At 47.1% G+C, this 24,019-nt stretch overlaps 2 protein-coding genes across 2 annotated transcripts in view; one reads left to right on the top strand and one right to left on the bottom strand.

Moving 5' to 3' along the window:
• The first annotated feature begins 356 nt into the window (after positions 1–356).
• Positions 357–5,154, top strand: RXFP3 (relaxin family peptide receptor 3). The gene is given in 4 exon segments (XM_007466843.1): positions 357–446; positions 3,032–3,313; positions 3,731–5,030; positions 5,033–5,154. Coding segments are annotated over 4 exon segments (1,794 nt in total).
• A 6,529-nt stretch (positions 5,155–11,683) lies between these two features.
• SLC45A2 (solute carrier family 45 member 2) overlaps positions 11,684–24,019 on the bottom strand; it is a 32,487-nt gene continuing 20,151 nt past the window's right edge. The window contains 4 exon segments of the mRNA XM_007466838.1: positions 11,684–11,908; positions 14,355–14,569; positions 18,911–19,034; positions 19,708–19,855. Coding sequence (XP_007466900.1) covers positions 11,684–11,908; positions 14,355–14,569; positions 18,911–19,034; positions 19,708–19,855 — 712 coding nt within the window.

The raw sequence follows: 24,019 nt of genomic DNA, 5'->3' as shown, positions 1-24,019 counted from the left end.
CTGGTGGTTGTTTAGCCCCTTCTGCCAACAATGTGAACTTCAAATGAATCACCGGTGACCTTGGAAAATCAGGTCACAATGTACAGTCCTATAACTCTTTTACAGGCTATTTTTCTCTCCTGGCACCAATCCACTGTAGGCGTGAATTCAAATCTCTTCTTTCATTCCCACTTAAATCCAGGCGATGGTTTTTAAGAACTCTTTCTCTAAACACTTGGAGAAGGAATTTCACAGAGGACTGCTTATCCTGCTACTAGCCTTGGCTGCTCTTTTGAGGCTCATAATCTGAGTATCTCAGCCCAACTCCTTCCACAGGGAAGTCCAGCCCTACAATTGCCTCAGCCCGAGAGTAGATGATGCCTCTTCTTTTACAGCCTATGGTTCAAAGTTTGTTTATTGACAAAGAGGACATCAGGGAAGAAAAGAAACATCATTCCCACTCCAAGGTGAGTGCTTCCCTCTTTGGGTCCAAAGTTATCACAGTGGTTGGCATCAGAGGGAACGGAAGGGTGTAGGGAGCTGGGAGGAGACCTGGATGTTGCACTCGCAAATGGCGTCGAACTTGGGCTTTTGCACCAACTCAGTCTTTACTTACATTAAAATACCAAATTTTTAAGTAGTAAATATGTAAATTATAACGATATTATTTTGTAATTTGTTTTTAGCATGTTTTCATTAGAGTACATATCATTATGTAAACTATATCTATATCTGTGTTTATCTATATTAGAAGCCTTAGGAAAATATTGGAGGAGTCCCAGGCCTCTCTTGATTTGTGAAGGACCCCAGGTAACAGTATATCAATATTTTCTGTATTTAGTGAAAATATTTATCACATTCTTCAAGGTCTTAGTCCCAGTAAACATATGCTCAGTTGTGTGGCAAGCACACAACGTGTGCTTCATTTTCAGAGAACAGATTTGGAAATGAAGAGCCTTCTAGGCCCGGAAGCACTCTGGCAGCATTCTCTGGGAGTCACACTTGGGAAGAGCCTCTCCTAGGGGCTCAGTCTGAGTCCTGCTGCCGAGTACTCAAGGCCTGGCAGACCTCAGGAGCACGTGGTCCCCCCTGTCCTACAGTGAAGAAATATCACTATTGGGCCTAAATGTGATTTTAAGGAAACCTGTTGAGACCCCCTTCTCTTCCTTTGCTTCCAATCCTAGTATGTGATCAACCACCAGTGGACATTAATATTTCTTTGGGACTTAAATTTTTTCACATGGAGAGACAGAAAAGGCATAAAAGTTAATCCAGATGTTCCCAAACTTAGGGGTAAATTAGTATCACCTGGAAGAAGGTGTTTAAAATGTAGATTGTTGAGCCCCTTTCTGACTCCGCTGAGAATCAGAATCTCTGTGGCCGCATGGGGCTGGGAGAGGAGCAGCAACTTATATTTTAGCAAAAGCTCCCCAGCTGACTCAGATGTCACCTGCTCAGCACCTATCCTCAGAATACTTGAAAACCACAATTCCTCCCATGTACATACTAGAAAACCGAGGCAAAAGGCTTTCAGGGTATGCCCTAAGCTTCCTTGTTTCTCAACAGCACCTTGAAATATTTTTTTAACTTTTTTTAAATAAAGGAGAAATAAAAATCTGATGGAGAAAGAGCTAGTAAAAATTTGAGTGAAAAGTAAACTTGGAGATGAGGCTCCTAAAGCAGGGATAAGAGATGTACACAGAAGCGACCGGTGTATCGGTTCCGCGCAGAGCTGAGTTTTTCTCCAAATCAGAACTTCTCAAAGGAAGTGGTTTGGTTTGGTTTTGGTTTTGATTAATGCCTTGGCGCCCTCTAGCGGGTAAACGGAGTAGACCAGAGACTATCGTGAAGCGTGTTCTCCGGAACTGTGTTCCCGCTTTGGAATCAAGATTGTTTCCGTTTCCCTTCATGTTTTGGGTACCGCGGTTTCTTTTTCACTATGCTTTTTCTATCACCTCTGCTTTCAAGTCACAAACTCTTTATCTCTGTAAGTAAAGTCACGAGCTCTGCAAGAGTGAGGACAGTTACGCGTAAGATACTTTTGTTTCAGTTTAGTCCCGGACAGTGAGGAAAACATTTCAAATTTCTTAAGTTTATCCTAAGAAATGTACATTTACACCAGAGCGGTTGATCTGGCATTTAAATAAACTTCAATTTAAGAAGTAATTCAAATGATTTATATTGGTTCCCTTTGCCCAAAGGAACTTAAAAGATTCCTTAGAATTTACTCCCACTGGTCTGAAAAAAAAAAAAATCACTGGTTAAGAGTTCTGATTATAATAGTAGTGGAAATAGGGGGCTGGTGGCCAAAAAACAGCCTTATGAAATCCTCTATTCCAACTGCATCAAGGTAGAGTGTGGTTGTATATGAGTAAACAATCTGTTGACGAGCTCTGGGCTGAGAGCTAAACATCTAATGTCTGTGAAGTCGGCGCACCAATTACACGCTCTGCTTCGCTTCAGTTCTCAGAATACACCAAAGCAGAGGGCAACACCTGAACCCAGAGTTTTGTTATGTGAAGGCGCTTTGAAAATCCTGACAGTCACAGACACCAATGAAAGTGGTCAGCTAATTAATAAGGGGAAGTGGAGCTGGCGTTTGTGTATTCAGGAAGAGCCCTCATCTGATTTAAGGTCTGGGCATGAAAAAAGAGGCCACTATCATTGCTTTAAAAAAGAAAAATGGGGGCTTCCCTGGTGGCGCAGTGGTTGAGAGTCCGCCTGCCGATGCAGGGAACACGGGTTCGTGCCCGGGTCCGGGAAGATCCCACATGCCGCCGAGCGGCTGGGCCCGTGAGCCGTGGCCGCTGGGCCTGCGCGTCCGGGGCCTGTGCTCCGCAGCGGGAGAGGCCACAGCAGTGAGAGGCCCGCGTACCGCAAAAAGCAAAGCAAAGCAAAGAAAAATGGGCAGAAGATTGTGCATTTGGGAGTGAGAAAGAAAAAATTCTAATAGTTATGCTTGAGAATAAGAAAGGAAAAGCGATCGCAAATCAAAGCCGACTTTCTCCAGCAACATAGGAAAATAAAGGGTTACGACCATTTCCTTTTGAAGCTGAAGAGGAAAAGGGAAATTGGCCGCTGGGCTCTTCCTGCCGCGCACCTCTCCCCGCTCCCCCGCGGCGGGCGCTGCGAAGTTCAGCACCTCGGAAAGCGCCCCCTCTCACGGCGCGGGGGTTACACAGGCTCCTTGGGAGCCCGCGGCCTCGGTTTGGCGGGTGCGGATGCAACTCGCGGGAAAGCTGCTGGCAATTCCCTGGGAGCTGACAACAGCGGAGAGACGGAGACGCGAAGCCGCGAGGGCAGCATCGAAAGCCCTGCAGAGAGTCAGAGCGAGGTAGACAGAACTCTGTTCAGAAGCCTCGTCCACGCAACTGCGGAGGAAACCGACAAAGGTATTTGAAAGAGAAGGAGAGGGGGCCCCCAGTAGCGGCCTTGAGCGGCAGGGCGGGTATGCGCTAGTGACCAAGTGACAGCGGGAAACGCAGGGGAACTCTTACGGAGACTGCCGCCTTGGCCGGAGAACCTCTAGACGCCGACCGCTCGCCTTGGATGCTGTGCTCCTAGGCTCTCGAATTCCTCTTCAGAACAGACGCAACTCCCGCGCCCAAGGCCAAGCTACGCTCGCCGGGGACGCGCCTGGCGCCCTGGTCCTAGGCGCTCTCTTCCGCGGCTGCTTTGAAAACCCCCAGGCACGCCGGAACCCCGGGAGAGCTGGACTCCCTTAGGGCTTATCTCCCGAAACCTGACCTAGAGGCACCTGCGCAGGCAGGTGGCCGCTGCAGCCGCGAAAGCCGCCATGAATAAGGCGGCTGCGGGGGACGAGCTCGCAGAACTCTTCAGTCTGATGCCGGACCTTCTGCAGGTGACCAACACTAGCGGCAACGTGTCGCTGCAGCTCCAGGACTTGTCGTGGGAGCTGGGGCTAAAGTTGCCAGACGGCGCGGCGCCAGGGCATCCCCCGGGCGGCGGCGGGGCAGAGAGCGCGGACACCCAGGCGCGGGTGAGGATCCTCATCAGCGTGGTGCACGGGGCGGTTTGCGCGTTGGGGCTGACGGGCCACCTCCTGGTGCTCTACCTGATGAAGAGTAAGCAGGGCTGGCGCAAGTCCTCCATCAACCTCTTCGTCACCAAGCTGGTGCTGACGGACATGCAGTTCGTGCTCACCCTGCCCTTCTGAGCTGTGGAAAACTCCCTCGACTTCAGATGGCCTTTTGGCAAGGCCACGTGTAAGATCGTATCCACAGTGACGTCCATGAACATGTACGCCAGCGTCTTCTTTCTCACCTCCACGAGCGTGGCGCGCTACCACTCGGTGGCCTCGGCTCTTAAGAGCCACCGGACCCGAGGGCACGGCCGGGGTGACTGCTGCGGCCGGAGCCTGGGGGGCAGCTGCCGCTTCTCGGCCAAAGCACTGCGCGTGTTGATCTGGGCCTCGGCCGCGCTGGCCTCGCTGCCCAAAGCCATCTTCTCCACCGCGATCAAGGTGATGGGCGACGAGTTGTGCCTGGTGCGCTTCCCGGACAAGTTGCTAGGCCGCGGCAGGCAGTTCTAGCTGGGCCTCTCCCACTTGCAGAAGGTGCTGCTGGGCTTCTTGCCGCCGCTGGGCATCGTCAGCCTGTGCTATCTGCTGCTGGTGCGCTTCATCTCCGACCACCGCGTGGCAGGGACCGAAGTAGGAGCCTCGGCAGCCGGGGGAGGCCTGGCCGGAGCCAGCGCCCGGAGACGCTCCAAGGCCACCAAATCAGTGACCGTCGTGGTCTTACCCTTCCTCCTGTGTTGGTTGCCTAATCAGGCACTCACCCCCTGGAGCATCCTCATCAAGTTCAACGCGGTGCACTTCAGCCAAGAGTACTTCCTGTGGCAGGTATACGCGTTCCCGGTGAGCGTGTGCCTGGCGCACTCCAACAGCTGTCTCAAGCCCACCCTCTACTGCCTCATGCGCCGCGAGTTCCGCAATGCGCTCGAGAATCTACTGCGGCGCCTCGCGTCGCCTTCTCTCACTAGCAGGCGCCCTTTCGCCGCCGCCGCCACCAAGCCGGAGCCCGAGGACCAGACCGGCAGGCCCTGGCGCCTCTCCACCAGGCCGCGGAGCCCAACATGCTCTACTATCCGCCCGGCGTGGTGGTCTACAGCTGGGGGCGCTACGACCTGCTGCCCAGCAGCTCCGCCTACTGACGCAGGCTGAGGCCCGGGGTACGCAGGAACTGCCAAGTGGCCTTCCCTCGGCGGAAAAGAGTAGAGAGGATCAGGGGATGCTGGGGGGCCCCGGATCAAGAGGTAGGAGGGACGAGGAGAGAAGGAAACACAAAAGAGCAGCCTACGAAGTGGCATGGGGACCTTCTCCGGAGAGGGGAGGCTGCGAACCCAGGTGGAGAGAGGAAGGTGGCAAAGTGGCTGAGACCAGCCTCAATGGACCAAGCCACCAGCCTCCGTCCCCCTTGTCTCCACACACACCCCTTCCTCTCCTTATGCTGTCAACGCTGGGCTGTGTGGGGCGCCCAGAAGCCGAGAAAGGCATCAGGAATGTAAAGCAGTTCCGGGACAAGGAAGAGGGCCTCAGCCAAGTGGTGCGCAGACAACTGAGCGCACTTATTCCAGCGACTACCCACCCCCCACCCCCAGCGCTTGAAAGGGTCGTCAAGGTGCATCCAGTCGGGTAAGCCACTCACACAACCTTTGCACCTTGGCTCCGGGACTGCCCGGGCGCGAAGGCCTGATTTGCTGCTTGGCTGAGCGGAGAGCCTAGAGTATGGGACCGAGAAACTTATTCGGAGATAGAAGAAAGGAGTGACAATCTTGTTCCGCCCTCGGGAGAAATGCACCGCGAGAGAGCCACCTCCCGTGGTGCGTATGGTTTATCACTTGGGATGGGGAGAGCGGACACACGCGGAGCCCGACTGAGACCCTGCACGGCCTCTGCGCTCATAGGTCGCCGAGACCAAAACCCTCCGGCGTGCGTGTGAGAGCCCCTTCGCGGGGCAGTGGAGTCTCTGCGGGAGGGAGCGGACGCAGTGTAGTTCGAGGGGCTGAATAGAGAGACCTCTTCAGGCTACGACCCCTAAAGGAGACAGGGGGCTCTCTGGGTCCCCCCAGCAGCGACTGCGCCGTGCGCTGGAAGCTGGGCATCTGGGTTCCCCTGAGAGCCGTGTGGGTACCTGGAGACACTCCTTGCGTTCGGGTCTGCGCGCTGCGAGTGAGTTGTGCCCAGGAGCAACTTGCACAGGCCTGAGTAGACAGGCTGCTGGGACTGGGGGCTCTTCTGCCGCCTCTCCCCCTTCGCTCTTTGGCGATCGGAATGCCGGTTTGATTTGAGGCTCTGGACCAGCGAGTAGGGGGATCGTTCGGCCGCGTTTTTCGTTGGCTTAGATGGAAGATTAAGAGATGCTGTAGAAACGTGGTTCCTGAAACCCAAATTCCTGGAAGCTAGAGTCTGATCTTTCAAGGGGGAGTTGTGGGGTGGGAAGGGGAATGGGAGACTCAAGTAAAATCTGTCCTAAAGGGAAAAGAATACCGAGAGTCTGTTTTGAGGGGATCGCCAGGATCTCAGGTGTGGGGGTTCTTATTGTTCATAACATTGAGGAAAGAAGGCAGGGAATCCGAATTCCCATAGGACTCTACCTTAACCAAGTTCCATTCATTCTAAGGAGTGCTCAGCACGTTGACATGCGTGATGAATTCTTCCTTAAGCCCCAGTGTATGGGACCATCTGAAGGGTGACACGTTTCTCATAACAATTCCGTTCCGGTCACGGCAGAGTAGTCCTTTCTTGAGGCTGCTCAGGGTGGGGATCCAACAATCTACCCATCCAGCTGCCAGTTTTGACCGAGGTGCTACGGTTGTTCTCTTTGGCGACCTAGTTTGGGATCAAAAAACAGGTAATGTAGGCACCTACTGGTGTGCTTATTTTAATACCATAAATAATCATTATACAAACATGTCTGCTTAAATAGCCTCTGGAACTGTCAATTGTTTTGTGATTTTGTTGGAAATTCCCAGTAGCGTCTGAGATTTAAGGCTCAAAATGTGAACTGCACGGCCCCAGCGTCCCTGGCCCTGCTTTCTGTTAACACACACAGTGCAAACACTCAGACCTTGCCACGAAAACAAAAGCTGCCTAACATCCTCAATCCTGAGCAGCCTTGAGAAGTTACCTTTTTCAGAAAACAGAAAAATGCTTTTGTTTAAAAGTAGTCAAATCAGTCTCTCTTTGCCCTTTCGAAAGAAAATTTACTGATATTGATATTGAGGACCAATGGGCAAATAAAAATTGAACTGCAAGCCCTCCATGTCTCCAAAATACAAAATAAATGAACAAGTAAACACCCCCAAAGAACAAATAGTAGCATGGTCGTGTATCTATGTGTAACGCTGATATGAGACGTTTACAGAGAGATTCTCTTTATCAAAGCAACTTGCCGTTTCAATTTTGACGATAAAATTATGTGTGGGTAGCCCAGGATTTTTGGGAAAATATGTTGAAGTGTGTGCTTCTGGGCACTAGAAAAACAGAAGGGGCTGGGGGCAAGGACTTCGTGAAAAAACTCTATGAAACGAGTCACCTCGTCCCCACCCAAACCCGAGGACTCCTGAGAACACGGCTAGAGGGAGCAAAGACGAAGATTTCTGTCTGCCACAAGGACAAAAGCATCAACAAGGAAATGGTCAGATCCAGTTGACATCAGCAACTTATTTTTTGAATGCTTGTTGTGTGCCTAGCTCTATCCTGAGTGCTGGGATCACAAACACATTCCAGTGCCATGTACACAAGGCAAATGAGTCATGGGACAGTGAGTTGAATGTCATAGTAAGGGCTAAAAGAAAGTGCTATCTATAGGAACACAGGCATGGAAAGCTTGATTCTCCTGGGGGGATCAGAGACTTCCTGGCCAAAGCAGTATTTGAGATGGACCTAGGAATATAAGTACGCTTTAGATGGGCAGATCTGGCAGGTGAGACGGGGGAGTGGGCACATAGAGAGGGTGTCTGAGGCTGAGGAAATACAGTGATGGAAGGCTTTGGCCAGGAAGTCTCTGAATGCCAGGTGCATGGTGGGGGAGGGAAGCAAAGCAGTGTGGCTTCCCTTTCTCCTGCAGGATTTCCTAGGATTTCTGTGAAGAATGTAGATATCCCTATACTTGCTTTATTTGTCTGGGAATGAGACATTTTTGTCTCAGAGGGTATATGTCATTGGTATACTAAGAACAAGTACTTAGGTTCCCAAAGGTGGTTAAAGGCTTTTGAAACTGGATTCTATTCACTCATTCAAACCTCAATGAAGTTAAGGGAGTAAAGTATTTGAATATTTGAGTGTGACTGTGTGTGTGTGTGTGTGTGTGTGTGTGTGTGTGTGTGTGAGAGAGAGAGAGAGAGAGAGAGAGAGAGAGAGAGAGAGAGGCTGTGTGCTCTAGCTCCCTTCTTCATCCCATAACCCATCCAGTGTTCCATCTGAAAAGAGCTTCCCCTGTAATAAAGACCAGGCCCCGATGCCCTGTGGTTGGTCAGAGACGACTACTCTTGACTTCTTGGGGGTCCAGGTAAGAGGACCCTCAGCTGTAGGTCACCCTCCCAGCTCACCCAGTCATTCATTTCAAAATCTTTAATCACCTGAGCAGTCCTTGGAGAAATGATCAGGAAATAAACACAGAACTCAGCACATAATTCCATTTCCGCTTGTAGAGGTCAAGAAGAGGTAGGTGACGCAGGAGAGGCGGCTGGGTGCTGTTTCTTTCATAATGCTGGGTGCTGTGTCACGTGGGGTCCTGGAAGCCCTGGCTTCACCCACACTGTGGGGTTGGGGGCAGGTGTTCTCCCCGGTCACTCCTCTAAGTCAGTCATGACCCTGCTGTGCTCAGATGGATAACGTGAGGCGGAGAGGGAGGAAGGAAGACTGGGGAAGATGGAATATTTTTGCCTGTGAATGTGGTAACTTTCATTTGGGAGTGAATACACTAGTAGAAGGCAGGGGGACCCGACTGGGGGGCAGAAAATAAGTGCCGCTGTGGAGAGGAGGAAAGCAGGGCTCAGAGGTTGATAAGTGAGGCAATGGCACACTCAGCTCTGAGGAGAAAGCTCAGCGCAGTCTGGAAAAAATTAATCTGGAGAAAATGGGATAAACTGTGGGAGCCCAGAGAGCCTGTTGCCAGATAAGCAAGCTGCGTGTTTTGCAGGAGGCAGGAAGGGGTGACCGCTTCGGTGTAAGTCGCTGCCTTCCTTCCCCTCACCACCGCCCCCCCCCGCCACACACACACCCCCCGCCCCACCCACACACACACACACACACACACACACACACACACACACACACACACAAGAAGAGCCCAGATCCACAGGGGTGCCCCCGATGTACCGCCCCACACACGCTAGCTCTGCCCCAGCCACAACCCAAGAGCAGCAGAGATCAGGCTCTTAGAACAAAACGGAGGCAACCAAGAGAACTGCAGCAGCCTGGAAGCCCAAAAGTGGCAAGAGGAGAATGAGTGTGAGAGAATACAGACCCAGCCTGAGGCCACTGGAGAAACTGGGAAGGAGAGGGAGGCTGCCACGCGGTGACAGTGGATCTGGCCCTGCCCTTCTGCTGGTACTCTTTGGTACTCCCCTCAGACCCGGGCAGCCAGGCCTCCTGCCCTGGCTCTGATTATTAGAGGGCACTGCTCTGTCCTCCCCTCCCACCTGTACCCCTTCCCACATAGCAAGGAATCCAGAGCTGCCTGGAGCCTGAACTCCACACCCACACCTTCTAGATTATACTTCGGTCCCCAAGACGTCAGAATTCCCCATCTAAGTGGCCCTGACTCTACAAGGGCTCCGGGGGTCCTGTCCTCCGGAAGGTGAATGACACCGCTGAACCTCTGCACCCTTAGGTGTGAGGGGAGGCTGAGTGTGGCTGTTTGCAGGTGTGGTACAGGCTGGAGGGGTTGGGAAGGCTGTGGGTGTGCAGGTGCTCAGGTGCACGCAAGGGCCCTCACAGTGCTGGGTGGGGCTAAGGGTGGGGGGAGGGCCTTCATCAGTGTTCTCACCCTGGGCCCCGGAAAGCAGAAGTTGGGAGTGGGCCTGCGCCCCTTGTGCCCTGAGCAGTTTTGCGAAAGAGAACCCAAAGAACCCCCAGAGCACGGTTCCTCTTCTCAGAACCCCTACCCCCCAAATGAGCTGACACTGCAGGGGCCTGGCCCCTCTACCAAACCATCCATCCTGCTACACAGGAGAAAAACCAGAGAACAGCCCAAATCCCCACGTTCCTGTTCTCAGAGCGGCTCATTTCCTTTCTCCAAATTCCCTTCGGACATGGGAGGTTTTGATAAGCTAGAAATTCACCTGAGGCAACGACTACACTATCAGACTCTAAGATGAGACAGGAGGAAGAACCACAAACATTTTTTAACTTGTAAAAACATGGGGGCAAGTCATTCTGCACCACTCAGGCACATCTGGTGTTATTCAGACAAACACTTATGAAAGGCTGGGAATGGAAGGATCGAGGTCTGGGAGAGCAGGACGGTGAGCCTTCAAAAATAGTGACAATGGCCATCATTTTTCTAGTGCAGACCAACTGCCAGCCTAAGCTCTGCTCTTACCGGAAACAGCAGAGCCAGAGTGCCTGGGGTCGAGGCCCAGCTCTGCCACTTAGGAGTTGTGTAGCCTCAGACGAGTTCTGTAATGCCTCTCTGCCTCAGTTTCCTCATCTGTAAAATGGAGATCAGTAACAGCAGCCTCTCTCAAGATTGCTGTGTTAACACAGGTTAAACGCTGAGAATGGTGGTAAGCACTCCATAAGTGTTAACGTATTACAAATGGCCACAACTCTCTGGGGTAGGATGTACAGACGAATGAGTGTGGCTTGGGAGGGTCTGTAGTTTGCTGGGGAGCAGCAAAGCCAGGATCCCAAACCAGCCCGGCTCTAAAGCTCATGGTCTCTTTATTAAACCATGCTGCCGTCTCTCTGGCTGAGAAAACGGCTTCACTTGGAGGAGAGAAACGGAAGGCAGTTCTTTGAAAGGCTTCCATAGAGACTCCAGCGGCTGGAACAAAAGTGCAGACTGGAGAGAAAGATTTTTACTGTGTCAATAAGATGAGCTATTTCAAAGTGGTAAATCCTCCAGCATGAGATGTTTAAGCAGACTTGTCAGGGATATTATAAATTAGCATGAATTAATTATGAGCGAGTTAAAGATGAATTAAAAATGAGTGAATTAATATCTTTAAATAAATCATTGGCAATATTTTGAGTTACAGTGAATTTGACGAAAAATATTATTCCCCCCGCCCCCCGCCAACCACACATGGACACCAGGTTTTAAAAAAAATCACATCACAGCATAAATCCCAGCATCACAGGGACGTGCTAGTCTGCTTCTCAGCTTTCATCAAGGCCCGAAATGCCCTGTGGAAAACAGACCCTGCCTCTCCATTCCGCTGCACTGAGACGGAGGGAGAAAGGCGTGGGGAGGTGCCGTCACCCACACTTGCCCTTTGCCCCCAGTGAATGGAGGCATAGCCCAGTCTCTCCTAAGACAAATGATGCCTGAAATAGGGAAATGGATGTGCAGAGGGCTGGCTGAGAGTGAGGGGTGGGCAGATCACCGCAGCCGAAGTCGTAACACACGGCATCCAACGGGCAGATACAAACAATGCAGAGCTAAAGAAACGATCCATTTCCTGCCGTGTGCTCCACTGTGTCTGGGGTTAGGAATGATGTCTCTTTATTGACCTAATCCATATATCTAACAAAGAGAGCCACAAAACAACAGCCAATCAGTGACACCGCAGAGGCTGTGATCACCACGACGATGACGCTCCCGGCCATGTTGACCAGAAGGCCCAGGCCACCTCCAACCAGGATCTGAGCCAGCTGCACCATGCAGGTGAGGGCAGCGCAGTCCACGCCCTGCCCTCTCACGCTGCCATCCGGGCCCCCACACCGGGCCTGCTGCCTCTGCAAGGGAAGCACAGGAACAGCATTTGATCTGCACCAACTGTCCTTCAGGGCAGAAGGCAGCAAGCAAACTTTTTCTATAAAAAGCCAGATAATAAATACTTGCAGCTTGTGGGCTGTATGATCTCAGTTGCAACTACACCACTCTGCCGTTGCAGTGCAAAAACAGCCACAGAACATAAACAAGTTGGCATTCCAACAGAATTCTATGACACGGGTATTTGAATTTCATGTAATTTTCCCCTGTCACAAATATTATCCTTCCACTGATGTTTTAAAAATCATTTTAAAATTGTCAAAGAATTCCTAGAATTCCTGTCGTGTCTGTACACGACAGACTGTACAGAAAAGCAGGTGGCAGACCCCGTTTGGCCAAGAAGACAGTTTATCAACTCCTGATTCAAGCTCCACCCCGCTGCCTGCACCTTTCTTCCCCACCTGCCACAAAGTCTTAAATTCCACTGTTCACACCTATGGGAGTTAAATGGTTAAGAACGCAAAATTATCTCTTCAATAAATCAATAAGTCAATAAATACAATGCGGTAGAAACTCAATAAATATCCCATTCCTTCTCCTCCCTAGTGTTTACAGTTCAAACATTTTTAGAAGGATGTTGAATCACAGATATGTGTAGGGGTAGCAACATAAAAAAGCAATTCAACCTCTCAAAATATGGTTGCTTTTTGCTTAGTAGATTAATATTTGATTAGTTTGATATTTGGTCGGAATTGGTTGATAACATTGCCATTTATTGGGTATCGTATATGTGCTAGGCCTTGTGCAAGACTCTTTCACATACCTTACTTCATTTCATTCTTACCACCTCCCTAGATGCACATAGCATAATCATTAACCCCATGATAACAATAATAATACTACCTACCATTTTTTGAGCCTTTGCCAGGTGCCAGGTAGGCATTATGCTAAGCAGATTACCTACACTATCTTGTTTCATTTAATTTTCCAACAACTCTCTAAGGTGGGTGTATCATTCCCACTTCATTGATTAGAAAACTAAGGGTCTGAGAGTTTGAATGATAATTCCTATACTATTAAATGAAAAAAAATCATTGTGCAGGAAAACGCACATTATCCTTTGCATAAGAAAGGGAAAATAAGAAAATAGATTCATAATCGCTGGATTTTCATTAAAAGATACTGGAAAAATAGACAAAGACCTGCTTTGTCAAAGAGAGTGCTTACATGTAGGAGCCCAGGGTGGGGAGGCGAGGACAGGGAAGGAGTGGAGGGAGGGGTAGGCGGGAGCCACATGATGCACACATGTATATCACTGTGGCTGTTGAACCAGGTGATTTTATTACCCCCATCTAAACATGAGCTCATTTTGAGTGATATTTAATAAATAAATGAATAAGATCCCCAGTGTCACACAGCTGTCAAAAGTGGGGGGGGGGGCAGGATTTGAATCCAGGGTTCTCTGAGTCCAAAGCCTCTGTGTTTTGGGCCTAGTACCATCCAACTCCCTCTTGGAGGGATAGTTCTTTATGATAGCTGTCTCTTTAGCAGCAAAGCACCTGCCATGCATTGAAACATTAGTGACCATGTCTGCCAGGGAAGAGGACAGCTACAACTCTCGTTTAAAAGGTTTTAACACCTGGTGCAACTCTCTCCTGCTGTGTTTACCAGATCAAATGATGAAAAAGAAGGCCAGCGTTGCAGTCACATGGCCGCGTGTTCAGCATTTTTGCAGTTTCCTACTGTGACGGATTAAGCTAATAGCCATCTCTTTAACTTTTACAGTTAAAGAAATGTAAGCCTATTTTCACGGGGAAAAGTTGCATATCTGGATAAGAAAACGTGGTAATGAGCAGAAATACCGAACCTAGTGCTTTTTTAGGGCAGCATAGGGTCTTGCCCTCTGGCTTGAGTTCCGAGATGGAGATGGGGCGGGCCTCCCTTGAGGCAGCTGGTGAGATGACCACCTGCGACCAGCTTTCCTCCCTGAACACATGGCATGACTTACCAAAACCCGGACTTCCAAGGAAAACGCTGCTCAACCAGTAACTCCCGGAAATTGCACCAGGCACCTCTGCAGTGGCTGAGGGCCTGGGCCCTCGTTGTGGTACCCAGAAACACTGCAGGTACACTGGACATGTCATGAGCCCAGAGTTTCCCTTGCTTTGTCTCTGTGTGATTGTGGGCTGGTTTCTCAGCATTACCAACCTCACCTTTCCTAATCTGACAAATGGGAGTAATGGTACCTGCCCGACTGCTCCCAGGAGCACAGGGCTTCAGAGTAGGGAGGGGTTGGGCTGGGAAAGTGGTCAGGCCTTGGCTAGACCATCATTACATCTGGCTGGACATCTTAGTGCTGCTGTTTCAAGAAGCCCTGTTCTCCAGCTCTGCTCTACATTTTCCTAGCAAGTTTCCCCCAGCCTCCAGGTGAGTCCGGACGTCACTCAGTGCAGAGGTTCAACAACACACCTGCTCTTCCTGCTGCTCACGGTGATACGCGGTGATGAGGTTAAAAGGCACGGTGTACAGGGTGCTGGACATCACGCCAAACAAGGTGCACATGACCAGGCTGGAGTAGACATTCGGGAAGAGCCCGATGACGCCCGTCCCCAGGCCAAACAGCAAATACCCCATGAAGTAAAGACCCTTTAATCCGATGTAGGGAACCAAAGCTTTCTGAAAGTCTGTGTGTGGGGAGAAGAGAGGGAGAAATTACAGCTGGCAGTGCCTCACATCATCTCATAATTTCAGACAACCTTTCCTTTTGAAGATTCACTTTTTTTAGCCTTCCTTTAATACTGAGTCAGGAACAGAAGTCCTTATCTGTGCTTGAAAACAGCTGGCTTTTGGAATAAGTTTTGAATCCTTTGTGTAAAGAAGAGCTGGATATTGCCTTGCTGGGTTGATTTTCTTTTCTGCAGGGAAGGACCAGGCACTGTGTACTGGGCAGCTGAATAGCAACGGGATGCAAAAGAGGCGATTGAAAAGCCCGCCTTGGTTATGGGACCCTGGGGCAGCAAGCCATGGAAGAAAAGCGGGTATCTTTCCGATTCTCAGAGATCTAGCCTAACAAGACCAAAGTGACAATCCAGGTCTCTATTAGCCCCACAGTCCAAAGTCAGGTTGGAGGAAATTAACACAACCAGATTGCACAGAATGATCCAACTCGTTCAGTTTCTTTGCCCCACCTGAATGCCATCTGCACAACCTGAGAAGGAAGTAAAGAACGTACATCACCTGTAGATGCTCTCCCTGCCTTGCCAGCCCTTCCTAGGCTGGTCAGGGGGTCCTGCTGCACCGGACACCTCCCCCTCACTGGCGCCTTCACCCTCTATGGGCAAGTTCCACAACTTCTCAAAACCTCAGTTTCCTCATCAGAAAATGGAACTAATAAAACCCTTCTTGGTGGTTGTTATCAGGATCAACTGAAGTAAAACGTCTAGGAAATCACCCAGCCCAGTGCCAAGCACACAGAAGACATCCAGTTAATGGTGGCTATCATCACTTCAATAAATACAGAGTTTGCTGAATATGGTTGACTCTTAACTGGGGTCCCCTCCCAGCGGGTGAACTTGGCTTGCTCATAAAGAACTCATGGTAGAGCTCATTTTTTAAAATTGGAAATTCAGCTTTAAAACATTTTACTATGTTTTCCACCACAGTAGGGAAAATCCCTAAAAAAAACCTCTATCTTCCATTTTTAATTGGTTATTTTTTTTTTACTTTTTATTTTATATTGGAGCATAGTTGATTAACAATGTTGTGATAGTTTGAGGTGTACAACATAGTGATTCAGTTATACATATATCTATTCTTTTTCAAATTATTTTCCCATTTAGGTTGTTACGTAATACATGTCAATCCCAAACTCCCTAACTATCTCTCCCCGCTCCCCCTTTCCCCCCTGGCAACCATAAGTTCTTTCTCTAAGTCTGTGAGTCTGTTTCCGTTTTGTAAATAAGTTCATTTGTATGATTTTTTTTTTTTAGATTCCACATATAAGTGATATCATACGATATTTCTCTTTGTCTGACTTACTTCACTCAGTATGACAATCTCTAGGTACACCCATGTTGCTGCAAATGGCTTTTAATCCGTACTTTCCTTATCTTTCCTCTGCCCCATTCTACTGGAACACATGGACCCAGGGGATACACAAATGATAGATACTAGAAACGTGCCCATTCAAGAGTGAAATTTTCCATGTCTATTCAAATAATTATTGGATTTATATTGCACAGACAAGTAACCTAATATTTATTACATTTGTATCAATTATGTATTACATTTGTATCAATTATGGAATTCTGAAAATGTTAAATGGGCAACAGTGCTTCCTCTATTAAATTCATGCCATGCTTGGAGGGCTGTTGTCAAGGTTGAGAATAAAAGCAGTATAAATTTAGGTCAGTTTCTGTTTGCTTAATGATTACATTTATGCGGAAAACGTAATCTAAGTTGTCTCAGTACCTAAAAGATACCATCAGTATTCACTAGGGAAATGCTCTCACTAAGTGTATAGGCCAGCCAGGAAGGAGGCAAAAGAGGATAAAGAGATATTTGGAAACATAACTAACTTCACTACGAAGATGGAAAGTCTAGCAAAGAATGCTTTATTCATAAAGAGAAAGCAATAAGTTTAAGGGCCAAGTTGACTTGTCCTCTGCTGGGTCTGACACCAACTCATACTGTGCCTCTCCTTAGGATTGTGGGGAAATGATTGATTTCAGCCCCAGCTATGGATAGTAGTGTGTGATATGAACAATTGGCTATATTTCAGTATCAGCGTGGCTATTCTCATTAATCTAAGTGTGCCTGCTGTGCAAAGGAGCTTAAAAACAAGTCCCTTATCACCATTCCCCATGCCCCGCCCAGCAGCCAGATAACCCTGCTAAACTCTGTCTGGATAGAAATTCTGTGTCTGAGCCTGATGTTATGTGATGAATGTATGTGAATACAGGGTTATCTAGTGTGCTCTGGAATTGAGGGAAATGATTGATTCTGCCCAGAGTGGATTGGAGTGCAGAGGGAAAGACTTGAAAGATTGCACAGAGAGGGACATATTGGAGTTGGGTCTGGGTGGGGAGGTAGAAACAGCAGTTCTGGTGGAAGAAACCAAAAGCAAACACACAGAGGTGAGAACATCTGTGCAGTGGGTCACTGGAAGAGTTCCTGCGTGGGAGTGACAAAGGTCCAAGTGTGAGCCCGGCCAAACTGTGAATCCCGGAGTGCCAAGATCAGGACTTTTACTCTATCTTATGGGCACGAGAGCCCCTGAAGATCCTTGGGTAGGGCTGGTTGGTATTTTATAAAGAAGATTTTAGTTCTAATTCACAGTGATAGGGATCCCATAGATTTATACATTAATATAACTTTGGAAAATTATTCAAATAGTAGGTATTCTTTATACACAGGGATTTTAACTGGAAAGGCCCTAAAATATAACATGCTTTGGAATTTTCAAATGCCATGAAATTCATACAGGAACTCAGACTAGACTAATGGAAGGGTCCCTAGAAGGGATTTTTTGAGGAAAACAAGTTAAACTTGACACAAAATTCAAATACTAATGACTTTTAGAAAAATGTTTTCCTCTTACAAGAATGAGAATAGTAGTAAATATTCCCCCCACCTCTTGAAAGCACAAAGGGATTGAGATGGATAATTTATTAAATCCTTTCAGTCTAACACTCCCTGATTCTAGGTAGTTGAAATCGTCCTCCTGGAGTTTTCTTTTCTTTTTCTTTCCTTTTAGTATATGTGCTGCCGAAGCAAGCACCCTGGAGTTTTCTTAATTCGTACACTCTAAGGGGGAAAAAATGGGTTTGCTGAGGGAATGTAAGCTTTAAGCCACCACTATTTGGTTACCATAAATTTGAAAGTAATGAATTTTATGGTTTTATGATTATTGGGCTCATGAATATGCTTATGTTAGGTCCCCCTTTCCCAATTGTGCTATACTTTGAAGAGATTTTTCTTGATCTCGAAGCAGGTTTCCCACTGTGCTATGGCTGGGCAAAGGGCTAAATGCCAGAGTAGGGGTCATTATATATATTCAGCCTCCATCCCCACAAGAAGCACAGTTCAGTGACAGAATGATGCCCCTGAGAATGGTAACAGGGATTGTCCCCTATCGCCTCCCTGCCAACCTGGGCCATACCCCCGCTGTCCCCTGGGCCTGTCCAAAGCCTGGAGCTCTGCCCTGGGGACCAGCTATTCTCCCCACAATGCTGGAGAAGCTCTCAAATTTCCACTCCAAATGGGGGACCTGCATATGTTTTATAGGCCAGAGTTTTTACTTAATTCAATGTGTACAGCACTTGGAGATTTCCAAACAAATTAGCAAGCACAAAACGAGCCTGTGTGATGCCCTAGAGTTAGAGTACATCCGTTTGGACTTATTTAAAACCAATCCCAGAAATCCCTTTGTTTACAGTGTCCTCACAGGTAATCTTAGCCAAGGGGGGTTAATAGACTCCAGACCCCATGGAAAGCTGGTGTCTGAGAAGGAAAGCTGTTGTTCTCAATCTGGAAGAGTGGCCCTGTAACATACCCGCCCATCTGAGCTTAAGTTATTTTATATGTTCCTTTTGTCACCTAGCATATTAACCATCCCTCATTTTCTGTCAAGACTGATAAGCACATCTGTGAAACGCTACCAGTGACCTTATTCCAGCAGAACACAGACCTCCCGTTAATCAATAACCTTGGCTGTGACTACCCCTCATCCATTCAATCCTTCACCATATTGTTTACAAGATTTCCTGTCACTTTCCAAAGTATTTTGATCAGGATCCCACTGATTGCAAGTACAAAGTAATCACTGAGGAAAATGATACCCAGAATTCACTAGGGAAAAGGCTACTTGATGTGGTCCTTTCTAAGGAAATCGTTTTTCCTGGCCTCCATACATATTTATCAAGAATCTGGCATCTTAGAGGGCAAAAAAATAAATATAGAAGTACAGATGTATAGAATCCAAGATCCCGCTAGCCCTTAGAAGACATCCTTAGGAGGAGACTCACAAGAATAAAGTGAGGAAAACACAGAGTTGATGCACAAACCCCAACATCCAACCTCGACCCCTCTTTGGTAGATGAGGAACTCTGTGGAGTTGTGTGCGCTGTAGGGGTCCCCACGGTACACGATCTGCAAGAGAGATTTGGGGCCATTGAGCTACCAGGGCAGGGTGGTAAGGACCCCTTCTCACACCTTCTGCTTCTTCACCCCTTCCTGGGGCTCAGACCTCATTCTCCCATGAGCACGTCACCCTTTCATCCTTTCACACCTCCATTGAAGGACCCTCAGGAGGCCTTAATGCATAAAGTCTAAACAACATCCCCCTGGATTTTTAACAACCCTCCTTCTGCCTAACAGCTGGCTCTACCTGCCATAGGCAACCCGGCCACCCATATCCTGGTACAACCAACAGGCTTCTGACTCATCTCTACACATGCCATTCCTATCCCTGCCTAGAATGTTTTCTCCTTCACCCCTCCCTCTCCAACTCCTTCTCACCTTTCAAGATCCAAATCACACTGCACCTCCTTTATTAAGCCTGCTGTGACCGCTACAGTTCACCTTGATTTTTCTTCCTTATTTGTTGTATTTGATCAAGTACCGGTCCCATCGCATAGTGTCCTCTAGTTGTGTAGGGTGTAGTAACTTCCCTCTGGAATCTGTCTGTAAGCCAGCTCCTTGAAGGTACTCTTTCCTACACTCTTACTGTGCCCGCCTTAGAGGCTGGCTCAGAAGCTCCACAGGTGCTGATGGAGGGACTGGTGTGTGAGATAATGAGCGTGTGCACAGACATGTCCCTTACCTGGCCCATGAAGTCTGTGAAGAAGAGCATGTTGGACAGGAAGGCGGTCCATCCAATGAGGTGGCTGATGCAAAGGCAGCGGAAGTGGGGAGGCATGCTCAACAGCGCCCTCAGCAGTGACTTCATGGTCACTGTCCTCCGAGTCTGGAATAAAACACCAAACAGGTGTGACGTTCAGTGTAGACACACAGGCAGCTGTGGGAGCAAAGCATACAGCCATGTTACATATCTGTCAGTAGACTATCACACGAGGTCGCACTTCCTGGGCATGGTGCCAAGGTTTCCATTGAGTGTTCTCATAAGAGGTGTTCTGTTAAGTACGTGCAGATACTTAGCAGTTTCAGGTCAGGAACAGGGCTTTGGGGACATAAGGGTGAAGGGACTGGAAATAAAGTTTGCTTTGAGCCAAGATGTAAGACACATCTAGCTTCCTATCTTTGAACGACAGAACCACTGCTGAGGATGAAGCTCATAGATCTAAGCCAGCCCCTAGATGGTTATAATTCTTGGATTTCTTGACTCTATTTATTTTATTTATTTATTTATTTTGGCTGCGTTGGGTCTTTGTTGCTACGCGTGGGCTTTCTCTAGTTGCGGCGAGAGGGGGCTACTCTTCATTGAGGTGCGCAGGCTTCTCGTTGCGGTGGCTTCTCTTGTTGCAGAGCACGGGCTCTAGGTGCGCGGGCTTCAGTAGTTGTGGCGCACGGGCTTAGTTGCTCTGTGGCATGTGGGATCTTCCCAGACGAGGGATCGAACCCATGTCCCCTGCATTGGCAGATGGATTCTTAACCACTGTACCACCAGGGAAGCCTCTTTCTTGACTCTTAAAACGCAGTAGTCTGAATTCCAGGATGGCCTCCATGATCTCCATCCTCATGATTCTGTTCTGTTACATGGCAAAAGGATTTTGCAGATATAACTAAGGTTACTAATCAGTTGGCTTTGAGTTAATTAATAGGGAGATTACCTGGGTGACCCTAATCAGGTCACATCAGCCCTTTAAAAAACATAGTTTTCTCTATGTTTCTCCCAGTTGGCTGGGAGAAGAAAGGGAAGCCAGAAAGTCTCAAAGCTCAAGAATTGCTGGCTTTGAAGGTGGAGGGGGCCACCTGGAAAGGACCTGGGTGTGGCCTCTAGGAAATGAGAGTGATCCCTGGCCATCATCAGTTAACAAGAAAACAAGGACGTCTACGACCACAAGAAGCTGGATTCTACCTGCATGAGCTCGAAGTTGATTCTTCCCCATTGGAGCCTCCAGATGAGAAGGCAGCTTCACCAACACCTTGATTTCAGCCTTTTGAGACCCTGAGCAGAGAATGCAGCTGAGCCCACCCAGACTTCTGACCTAGAGAACTGTGAGATAATAAATGGGTATGGTTTTAAGCTGCTAAATTTGTGGTAGTTTGTTATGTAGCAATAGAAAACTACCACATAGAGCCAATCAGCTCCCTGCTCTGGGCCAGGTACCTCCTCCTAGTTTATTTCTCTGGATCCTGCCATCAGCCAACAGGTGTAGACAAGCCCTATGTCAAGTTAGAAGTGAGAACACTGTAGAACACACACACACACACACACACACACACACACACACACACACACACACACACAATGACTACATATGCCCACAATTCTTTAATCCAGACTTAAATTATGTTAAAACCAGAGGCTATAATTTATTGGTATCAGTAGCCTTGAGAAAATGAAAAATTTTGAACTATTGACACAACTGTTTTGAAATACAAAAAAGGAAAGAGCCTTTAATAGCTTGTCATATGAGAGAAGAAAGAAACCTCAGGAATATTAAGCAATCACCTGCCCTGAAGACACTGAGACAATAAACATTAACCATGATGGGGTAATGGGTCTTTCTTGTCAGATTTGTATTTATTCTGAGTCTTGACATAATGATATTGGGTCCTGGCTCGTTTATTTATAAGACAGTCTCCTGAGATTTTCTCTTTTAACTATAATAGCAAATTGTTTCATAGCTCTTAACCTTATATGATAATGCTTTTTATTCTTTGATGCAGAAAATTATATTTACTCATTGTAGGTCTGTTGTACAAGTTGATTTTTTTAATTCATCAGTTTTGTAGTATTTATGACTATGCCACAACTGATTTTTTTATACTTAATCAGTATTAAAAAGTATAGACATTACCTTGGAGTTAGGAAAAATAAACATTTTCTGCATGTAGAATATGGTATTATTTGTCAAAATAAATGGTGACCATAACAGAAATCCAATGAAGAACTCTTACTTTTTTCCTTGACCACAGGAAGAAGCAATTAAAGGTATAGACTGGGAAACAACAGCCTGGTTTTCATGCCTCAGACTAAGTGATTTATCTTCACTTTCTTTCCTTTCTTTCCAAAAATTCAAAATTTTAAAAAGTGAATCTGACCAGCAAGTATTCAGTCTCATTCCAAACATTAATTTATGCTTCTGCCTTATACATAATTTTCAGCCTGCTTTCATTGTTAACCTAATTTTTTTTCTTCCAAAAATAAATATGAGCTTCAAAATTGTGCTTAGTCTTTCTGTAAAAGCTGTGAATGTAAATACTTAAAGTCCCTTTGGGTATTTTAACTCAGAATGAAAATTCAGCTGGCATCTTATTCACTGACGCGTCAATTTTCTTTGTGAAGCCCTTGCAGTGATTCTGAGCCGTTGGGAACTCTTTTACTGCATACGTTATGCACCTTTGTCAACTGGACATTGGGTGGTGATGGATTTATAAGTGAAAAAGGCACAGAGCCATCAGGGGGAGAGAGAACTGTACAAAATTGCCACCAGAAGGAGACTAAATATTGAAGGGAGTAACTGATGGCATGGAGGAACTAGAGATGGATTTTATGGTATCCAGTTTGAACAATAAATGAAATAATTCAGGCCTCTTGCCATTAACAAAAAACCCCAGTTCTCAAATTGCACAGCCACCCTCGTTTTGGAAAGTAATGACTTTGACAAACAAGATGGCCGGGGCCTTGGCCCTGACACCTCGGAGACACCCATTGCTCAGCTGGAAGCTCCCAAGATGCACTTTTGGAATAGAGGTGTCAGATGCTTGGCTTTGAGCCTAAGATACGTTTCTCTTTTTTTTTTTTTCTTATGTTGTTTTCCTTTTATTTTTTAAGTCACATAATAGAACCATTCAGAGCCTACAGTGTTGTGCGTGTGGCACATACTAATACAAGTTAATTACATTTGATGCATTTCTTTTCTTAATGGTGTGGAGGGTTTTATGCCTTTCAAAAGACTTCTGCTCACTTGATTTCATTTGATCATCACAACAGCCTCGGGGTAGAATAAGACAACCTCTGCTGGGTGACCCTTTGAGGGCAAGTCATAATCTATCGATAGGGCAAAGAGGCAGGCATAATCTAGAATAGCTAGTTACCTTTAGTAAACCCTGTCTTGTTTTGTTCCTTAAACCCTGACATTATTTTTCTTTATTTTCGAAGTAATACTTGTCTATTATAGAAATGTTGAACATACTGAAGGGTTTAGAAAAGAAAATGAAAACCACCTGCCAGCCATCACCCAGAGACAATAACTTCAATTAACATTTTGGGTATATATCCTTTCTGTTTTTTCTCTGTATCTGCGTAGCTTTTCCCACAGTGGAGATCATTTTGTATATGTATGCGTGTTTTATCTGATATATTATGTCTTAAATAAATCTTCAAAAACACACAGATCTTTTAATGATCGAATGGGTTCCACTGTATGGCTCTTCCATGATTCCCGTGCTGCTTTGCAGAACTGCACAGCAAGGGGGCTCCATCCTAACTGAGATCAGCAGGGAGTGTGAGTGTTCTCCCCCAGGTAGCCTGGAGCCGCAAAGGTTTAAGCAGGTCTCCGGAAACCTATATTCTCATATTTTCTCTATTTACTGTGTGATCAAGATAAAATGAAGGCTTCATCCCAATAACCTCTTAGTTCCTCCAGTTCCCTACCCAGGGATGCTGTTATCTGGAATACAAATTTATAATCCTAATCTACTTCTTGTGTCCTGAGGATGATTCAAGGCTTCTCTTATGGCCTTACATTTCATCTTCCCTGGTTTGACGGTCTGAAAAGAGTAAGAGACAGGAGGCCTAGAAGAAGATGCACACATTTTTCTATTAGGTGCAAAGTTTTAATTCCAAGGGATAATAGCTACTGGGGATTTGAGGACTCACAAGACTTTTCACATCAAATAAGCAAACAAAACAAAGACAAAGAATAATTTTTAAAAATCTGAACAAAAGGCAAGAACATTTTTCCTAAGGTAATAAAAAAGAAGTTGCATCTTTACCTGTTCAGCAG

The sequence above is a fragment of the Lipotes vexillifer genome, unplaced genomic scaffold, assembly GCF_000442215.2.
Source record: "Lipotes vexillifer unplaced genomic scaffold, Lipotes_vexillifer_v1.1 scaffold647, whole genome shotgun sequence".
NCBI lineage: Eukaryota > Metazoa > Chordata > Mammalia > Artiodactyla > Lipotidae > Lipotes > Lipotes vexillifer.
This window is presented reverse-complemented; position numbering and strand designations above follow the sequence as displayed.